At 36.2% G+C, this 9328-nt stretch overlaps 1 protein-coding gene across 1 annotated transcript in view; it reads left to right on the top strand.

The window, feature by feature from the left end:
- Nucleotides 1-9328, top strand: part of LOC116845054 — a 24688-nt gene that overhangs the window by 2085 nt on the left and 13275 nt on the right. Inside the window, exons 3-8 of the mRNA XM_032817320.1 lie at nucleotides 494-816; nucleotides 1453-1906; nucleotides 2394-2840; nucleotides 4916-5732; nucleotides 6803-7521; nucleotides 8359-8948. Of these exons, the coding sequence (XP_032673211.1) occupies nucleotides 526-816; nucleotides 1453-1906; nucleotides 2394-2840; nucleotides 4916-5694 (1971 nt within the window). The 5' untranslated portion in view covers nucleotides 494-525 and the 3' untranslated portion in view covers nucleotides 5695-5732; nucleotides 6803-7521; nucleotides 8359-8948. The remainder of the gene's footprint in view (nucleotides 1-493; nucleotides 817-1452; nucleotides 1907-2393; nucleotides 2841-4915; nucleotides 5733-6802; nucleotides 7522-8358; nucleotides 8949-9328) is intronic.

Raw genomic sequence — 9328 nt, 5'->3', positions numbered from 1 at the left:
TATATATATATATATATATATATATATATATATATATATATATTGTATTCTCATAAAAAGTTTAATTTACAAGCTATTATATTTTAATAATAATAATATTGACTTTAATGCTGTGTGGGGATAAAATCAATATTTGAAGATGTTAATCTTAGATTTTTATTTACTGGAGCTAATTTTGCAGTTAAATAAATAGTAAAAGATGTCCGGAACAGAGTAGATGAACAAGATCCTGATATATTCCGCAAATATTTGAATTTATATTTCCTAAAGTCGGAATCGTTGCATTTCGAAGAGACTACTCAATAAACAAGAAATATTAAATTAATAAAAAATATTAGGTTAACGTTAGAAACATTAGATTTACTGAAATATTGATTTCATGTAATATCTCGTAAACATTTGTGCGCTCAGTACTTTAAAAAATGATAGTATATATCTTCCCCCTCTCCCCTGCCAGTCTCATGAAAATAAATTTTCTTCACGCGTTTCACAGGCGAACGTTCAGTGCGTGATATATTGTAAAACATGGCCGCATTCTTCGAGAATCCGTTGTTCCTTTTCGTCGACGAGGCAGAGCCGATTCTTCCAGTTTTTCGATCTCCCGAATACAGTGACTCAGGAAGAAAGATCGTGGAGTTAGCAGATGTCGCCTGCGATACGGAAACGACATTTCCCATACATTTTCTACATAGCAAATTCAATCAGCAACGTAGAGGAACCGACGGCTTTGAATCGGCTCGCAGAATCACTAAAGGGCGCAATGAAAGATCGACAAATTTCTCCGCCCGTACAGCTACAATTCTAGATGACTTTGAAGTAAGCTAGCTTAGTTGGGTGATCAACAATCAACGAATACATCCTTAACTGTAGATTGCCAATGTCATTTTTACTATCTCAATTGTTTCTCCATTTGTTTTTACGCTTATGTTAACGTTTCCAATTATTTTTTTACAGAAAGAAAATAAAGTAATGTTAATTACAAATTTTTTTTTATTATTTCATAGTAAGTGATTATCCAAAGTATATGTCAAAGTGACTAACATTGACAATCTAGGGTTAACATATTTATTAGTTTATCAAATAAATTCATTGATCATGAAAATATTGAAAAACCGCATAGACTTCTATGGTTACCTGAAGGTAAAACTATTTTTCCCAAACACGTACCTAATCTTGAACATTCTCTTATTTGTTTCGGTCTTTAAACACGAATATTTTAATATATAAACTTTCAATATAATATATTTATACATATTCAATATATGTATATATATATTTTCTAAAAGTTTACATATTCGTATTTACAAATTAAAATAGATAGGAACGACTAGGATTAAGTATGTGTTTGAACTCTGGTATTTTCATTTTAATTTGATAAATATTAAATCTGGTCACTAAAATATTTTGCTTTTTCCAATTTCGATATATTTCTTTTTTTGATTGATCGTACAGAGTAGAAAGGAGAAATACATGGAAAGTAAACCGTGGCGAAATGATCGAAATGATGTATACTCCGCCGATCTGGATTACAATTCGTGTTCTGACGACTTCTACGATGACTGGGAATTCTCGAACGACGCCGCCGGATATAATGATTACTATACCGATTTCGTTACGCCTCAAAATATGATCGAACGTTCCCGGAAGGAACGTCCGTCTCAGAATGTACGATATTCGAGGAATTATGAAGTTCCATTCTCACGAGGTAATCGTGCATCTCGAGAGCGCAATGATCGTGCTTATTATCAAAGGGTGAACACTTGTCCGTTGTGGTTCGTCAACGGCGACGAGAGAAACCCTTATGAAACTCGTAATACTGACGGTCGATCGAGACGATTGCCATTGAGCGAGCATAGGAAACGCATGAAACTTTTTCCGGGAGCCGACGGTTTCAATCATGACGCGGGTACGTTTTCTATTAGATTGGTGCAAAAGATTTGTCATGTTTGTTAAATAAAATTGAGAACGAAAATTATCCAATTTCGAGAAATTAATAATTTTTGCGATGTTTGTTGGGTTGACACTTTAAAGTGGAATAATTCTTGATCCATAATTCAAAGCGCAATGTTAAATTGATTGTGATCACTTTTAGATGCAATAGATAAATTAATTTCTATTTATTTAAACATTTTTTCGTTATTTTTGAGACATAGACGGTATATCCTTAAAGCGTACTTCCTACTTCTCTTTTAATACTCAATCTTTCTATAAGAATTTAATAGAAAATTGAGGAAGTTTTTGCACCAATCTAATAAAAAGAGGATAAATAATCTTAAAAGAGAATAAATTAATAATCTCAAAAAGATTTAAGGCAATTTCTCAGATAGATAAAGATTTCTCTTCAGATAGATAATTATATTTTTATTTTTCAATCCTTTTTAACTTTATTTCAGGAAGCAAAAGAAACCGCGTAGGACCCAAACGGCGAGAACGAGAAGATGCTTCTTTTGACTATGTCAATTCTATTAGATTTTCAAAAAATGACGACTGGCATTTCACTTCATTGGAGAATGAGCAAAATTATGAGGAATTAATGTCTTCAAATTCGGCAGCGGTGAATAATCACAGACATTTACAGGAAGTAATGTCTCAGAATCTTAACTTGCAGCAGACTCGCGTGAACGTTATGAACTCGGAAAACAGTGAATTTACGAAAACGCGCGAGAAAAATAGTTTTTCAAAAAATCCGATTAAAGGCGCGAAGTATCAAGTTTTGAAAAACGACGCGACGATAGAAAAGACCTTCCAGCCAAATTTGCGCGATACAAATACTCCTCGCGTTCGATCGGCGGGGGTAACCACCGATCAACGGTTATTAAACATGCGCTTCATGGAAAAAGGTAAGATTCAATCAGTACAAACTTCTAAAAGACGTCTTAGACGTGTATTAATAATCGTTATTCGAAATTTGCCTCAGGTGAGATATTCAGATTTTAATTTAGAGTTAAATGAGAGTTTTTCAATCGAACTGTGGTTACAAATGTAATGTCACATATATCACATGATTTATATGACAAATTAAAATCTAACTCTGTTATATTTTTAATATAGATTTTAAAGATGCCTAAAAAACATTTAAAAAAGTAGAAAGTTTTTTGAACGTCTAACACGTGACACTATCACGCTGAGAAAAAATACTTCAAAATTTATTTGTGAAATATGAAATTTATTTCCGTGAAATAAAATTTATTCGCATAAGAATGTGAAGAAATTTTCCACAGAAAAGTTTATTATCTGTGAATAAACTTTATATCCCACAATTAAATTTTAAAGTATTTTTTCTCAGCATTGCAGCGTCGCACACGTAAGACAATTTTTTTTACGAGAAATCACATACAGAAAAATACATACTGCATTCAAATGTTATTTGTTTCAAGTATTTCATAAGTTTACATCTGCAAATTTATCATAAGCTCATTATAAGCGTCAAATTTATTCAAAATACTTATTGAATCCTAATAAATATAGCATTTCAATTAAGAATATTAAATTAGAGAAAAAATTCTCGTATTGCTTGCAGTGAAATTTTTCTTTTTGTATGTATTATAAGCAATGTTTGTTTGTATTATAAGCAATGTTTGTTTTACACATAATTACGTAAAAAGAAAAAGAAAAAAGTTAAAATTTCTCGGGCTATGATCGCGCGGCAATCTGTTTTATCGATCGTGTTGACAAGTTCTTGAAAGGATCGGTAGATGTCTCTACTGTGACAATATTCGAATTCAAACGCATCGCAGATGTGTTGTGTTGTTAGAGCTATTAGCGTCGTGTTAGCGATCAAAACGTAAGTCTAATAGAAATATACATATTCAGTAGTTGAATTATTCCAAGAAACATCTACGGTGTCATAACATACACGGGATAATAATAAAGGTCTTGTCGATTCACTCGTTTTCTTTCCCCTTTCGTGCAAGGGGAAAGTTGTATCTCTCGATACATTTTCGTGGCCACGACCAATTTGTGGTAGCGTTCGGCGGTTGAAGAGAAAAAAAACTACGCAAATTACACGATACAGAATATGCTGTCGCGAAACGTAAATATAAAAAAACTTTGATCTAATTCTGAGCAAAAATCTGAGTATCTCACAAGAGATAAGTTTCACGAATGATAACTATTAATATAGGCCTTAAAGATGTTTGAAAGACATCTAAAAAAAAGTAAGATGTCTTTTGAATGTCTTCAATACGTTCGTTATCTGCATGGCGACATGTATTACACTTCTCATGATTTATCACGATGTATCACGATTTTTCATGATGTCTCATGAGAAACCAGCTGCCACATACGTGACACTAAAAATTATTTTTCTATGTTCGCATATTATAAGTTTGTCTTACATAATTACGTGAAAAAAGAAAACGAGTTAAAATGTCTTGGACTGTAAAACGTAAAAAACGCAGAGAATTTATTTATTTATTTTAAAAATTACTATAACAATTTGTTTTATAAAAATTATTATATTTTGTTTTATAATAAAAATTACTATAGGATTTAGTAAGAGAGAGATGGGTCTTATTGATAGTTTTCTTCTAAACTATTAAAAACACAGTAAAATTAAAAAGAATTTATATGAAAAAAAATATTACTTCGGTGCAGAAATCTATTGTATAGATCGTGTTGCTAACAAGTAGTTCGTAAGAAGCACCGATAGATGTTTCTACTATGATAACATTCAAATTCGAGCGCATCGCAGACGATGTGTGGCGCGCACGATTGCGTTTTATAGTTTTATTAGCATCGCGTATTAGCGCCAGTTTTGCGATTAGAACGTAAATCTGATAGAAGTGTACATATTCAGTAGTTAAATTATATTCTAAGAAACATCTATCTAACACACTCACAAGAGAATAACAAACATTACTCGTGAATTCGTTCGTTCATCTTCTTCTCGTGTAAGTTTCATACATTTCTGCAGCCGCGACAAATGTGAATTTACGTTCGACGGTTGAAGAGAGAAAGAACGACGTGAGCTGTGCGACATCGACGGAGAGAAGGGCGGAAAGTGCAAATTCGACTCCCGACAATCGTCGACATCGCGGCAATTCCGGCAATGCTCAGGTTAGGCCCTGCAATAAACCTCTCAATGAGACTGGATGTTCAGCCAAAAGCATGTTCAAGCTCGCCGCGGCGAGAAACAATGGACGCACATGCGGAAGAAATAACGTTGGCTCTCGCATCGGAAGTGCCAATAAGAGTAGCGAAATCGATCGAGCCAACCGAACAGTCCTATCGCGATCTGCGCCCGAGGAGGTAATCGAGAACGCAGGAGCATCCATCTCGGAATTACCATCTATTTCCCCGCGCGCAGAGGCGGAGAAGACAAAGATCTCCAGGTTGCCCGTGAGAACTTGGAAACGCGTGCGAACGAGAGGACCCGCCACGTTGCATCTCGAGAGCGGGACAACGAGCGGAGCTGTTGGTGAAAAGTTCCAGGACGTGGATGTCGTCCTCGAAAGCGCGCAGCTGAACAAGCCAAAGGGCGCGGAGGACGACGAAGCGCTCTTCGTCGAGGTAATGGCGAGAGATCGCGCGAGCGGACGGCGCGACGATCTAAAGCCGAAGGAACATTACAAAACGGGGGAATCACACGTCGCCGATAAGCCGGGCTCGGCCCTCGGCGATTTGAAAGGTTTAAAGGGGACCAAGAGTTTGAACAAGGGGACGCCCCAGCAGCGAAGGAAGAGGACGAATTAGCCGAATATGACCGGTGCGGGTTGTCTTCCACATAATGAGTAAGTTAAACTCATTTACAGAAATAAGATGAAAGTACCAATGTCTGGATACTATCCTTACAATAAAAAATATTTCTGAAACACATTTCAGGAATATTATTTTGTAAGATTGAAATATTGCATTACATATTTTTCAAAAAGATTGCAGTAGCATTTTTGTGTCTGTTTTTAAACAATATTTTGCAATGCTTTTGCAATGTTCTTGAAATATCTAAAAAACTGTTGCACATATATTTCTGAAATTAATTTAATTTAACTTAATTTAATTAATTTTAATGCAATATTCTAAGATTCAATGCAGAAGAGTTACTTGTATTTTAATTATATTTAACATATTTCACCAACGGAGTAGTAAAGTAATTTATAATTCAATTGTGTCTTTGTTTTTCTTTTAACACAAAGACATGTTTTAACTGTTAATTAGCTTATCAATCAATTGGTGAAATCCGCTCATATATAATATTATCAAGCATTAAATATATATTTTTATAATATTTATGGAATATTAGAAATATATAACATTAGAATGATATTGTAACAATATTCTGCAACATTTCCTATAGAATATTATAATTACAATATTCCTGTAAGGTTTTTAATATGTTGCAATATTGTAATATTTTTGCAATCTTTTAGTAATATTTTGTGCTGTAGCGATAATAACACTGCTACACACACACCTAACTTTGGGTATTCCTATTGTTTTAGTTTTCAAAGAACTGTTTCAGTTTTCAAAGACGAATATTTAAAATTTTAACATAGAATACATGCATATATCTAATATATGTACGTGCAGTCATAGCAAAAATGATATAGATACGAAAAATTAGCTAAGATGAATAAATAACTAGCAAACTGCAATATCGCATATGATTTGTATTTAATTAATATAGGTGACAGAGACAGAATTTCTATTTGAACTACTTATGAAGTTTAGCAAGAAAATTTTCTAGCGCTTATTTAGATTAAAGCTGGTCACACTTATAAAAATTGATAGTGGCACACAAAAAAAATAACGATGAGAAACAAACGAATGTATAATCCTCACGCTCACCTAAATTTGTTTGCAGATATTGCTGGAATGCTGCTGTTGTAAATTCTACGTACTATAGACAATTTTCCAGCAAGTATAAAAACAGCAATAAGCTCTACCTGGACCAGCAAAACATTGTTTTGAGTGATTAGTGCCTAGTCATTGGGAGCAAGACCTTGCCTTATACGTACACACTGTGTTGCGCGTTGGCACAATCTTTTGATTTGCTCCTCGCGAGCGTAGGGGACAAGAAATAAAGCATAGCAACAGAAACACTCACTCGGCGAGCGGACGGTCACTCTTTGCGCTCGGTATCGTTTCCACGTGTCGGCCGAGTGGAAAACGTTCTCGGAGAATCCCGAGCGGCTCGAGGACACGTAACCGCGCGTAGAACGAGACGTGCATAATTGTGTCTCGATGTAATGGGGCTACACGATGGGTCACCTCAAAAGAAGACCCCCGAATGATACCAATTATGCCATCAACGCACCATGCCGTCTCCCCCGTGCGCTTCTGTCACAGCACAGTCACTTCGCCCGCATGTCAACCCCCGCTTGCGTAAGCACCCTATGTGTAGCACGGGTATAATACGCCGCGGTTCTCGCTGGGGTCTGGCGCGATCTCAGGATCAGAGGGAAAATATGTAATTGTCCGTATTTACCCTTGCACCCGGCACGTACTCAAACAACAACACGAAAGCCCGCGACACCGACTGTCGCGTCCGGCGAGGTCGATTTAATCCCGACGGCTTCTCTGGTAAGTTTGACATTTTCATCTTCACGCCTCGCGCGACAGCGTTGCTCGTCTTGTACACTGAAAGAAAAAAACTCGTAATTATTACTAAATATATTTTGTTACAGAACTTAAGTAAAAATTATGTAACTAATACAAAAATATCATAATAATAACCAAATAGTAGATATTATGTACGGAGGACTTTTAATCACAGTCAAGTGGATTGATTTTAGTAATAGTTACCAAATATTTAACATCTATTACCATGTGTTTAATGACTATTATCGGATATTTTTTAGTCTTATGAAATTATTTAATTCTACTTGATGAAATATTTGATAATTATTAATATTTATCTTATTAAGACAACGAGATGTTTGGTGACTATCAACTGTGTGTACTTATATTAATATATATTACCTATTATAATAAAAAGAAAAAATAAAAAATATAATTTTGTCTTAAAATAATTTAAAATAATTTAAAATAGTTTAAATAGTGTACGAGATAAGATTTTTTAAATAACATAAAGAAAACCTAAAATAATTTTAATCACGGATGCAAGCTTTAAAAATAGTTAATATCTCATTTCCTGTTATCAAGATTTGCTATTAAAACTGACAGAATCTAATTCAATGACTTAAATATATAATTCAAGCAACTAATTCAATCTTGGTTCTGAGAATTATACATTTGCTTCATATGACTAAATTATTTCCTAATTATCACTTTATGTTTGGCTCGCATTATTTGACTGAATAATTTAGTAACAACTACCAAATTCTGGTATTGTTTACGAGATCCTTTCAGTGTATCCGAGCCGAACGGCTGATATAAATTCTTTCGGTTTGTTTGCAGCGGACTCCGGCGCGAAGGAGACAGGATGGAACTCGCCGAGTTTGCAATAGTTCACTCTCTCGTTGGCGATCTCACTTTTATTGTATTCCATCCATCGTGTCTATTTTTGTCGTCAAGAGGCAAACGGAGAGAGAAAAAGAGAGAGAGAGAGACGGAAAGATAAGAAAACAAGGAGACAACGGCAAAGACCGCTGAGCCGAAAAACGGAAAGCGACGACAAGAGAAGCACAAAAAGGAGGCGAGTCGAGCCGCAGCCGAGCTGCCTCCCAGCTGGAGGCGGATAATCAAATAACCTGCACGCACCGTATAAATTATCAATCAGGGCGCGATTGTGCAACCCCAACAGAGGGAGCCATCCGTGTCGGTAAGGGTTGTTACACATTGACATCGCGGAGCGGCGCCGGGAGGCAGGGGGCGGATTGTGTGCGACCTCGTCGTGCCGAGTGACCCCGCAACAGTTATCTTCCCTTCGTGCGTGGGCGTTCGTGAACGTGAGTTCACGCCCCCGGCTTCGGGGGGACAAACGACGACGCGTGCAAGCGAGCAGACGAGGGAGGCAGGCGAGGGAGGATCGCACGTCCGTGAGTAAGGTGAGTAAGGTGCGTTGCACGTGTGCTCGAGATCTCGGATAGATACGAAGCCGCGGAATTGAAAGCAGCGTCGGGTCGGCCGAATGCGCAAGTTGGGAGCGCGTTAACGTCAGACGCGCCTCAGATTCTGTATCGCTTTTTAGCCCATCGAACCCTATGTTGGTAGATGTTGGGGATGATAGCGGCGTATCGCGGCGTCTCATAGACGGGGTTACATATATTGGGGTTGTCGGGCGTGCGGGTGAAGGCGAACGCACCGATACCGAATGTTTAGCCATGTTGATTGCCGTACTGAGATTTTCATTGATCGTGCAAACGCTTAATTGATGATCATATATATATATATATATATATATATATATATATATATATATATATAT

The sequence above is a fragment of the Odontomachus brunneus genome, unplaced genomic scaffold (assembly GCF_010583005.1).
Source record: "Odontomachus brunneus isolate Ranch 3 - 2012 unplaced genomic scaffold, Obru_v1 Obru_scaffold_049, whole genome shotgun sequence".
Taxonomy (NCBI): domain Eukaryota; kingdom Metazoa; phylum Arthropoda; class Insecta; order Hymenoptera; family Formicidae; genus Odontomachus; species Odontomachus brunneus.
This window is presented reverse-complemented; position numbering and strand designations above follow the sequence as displayed.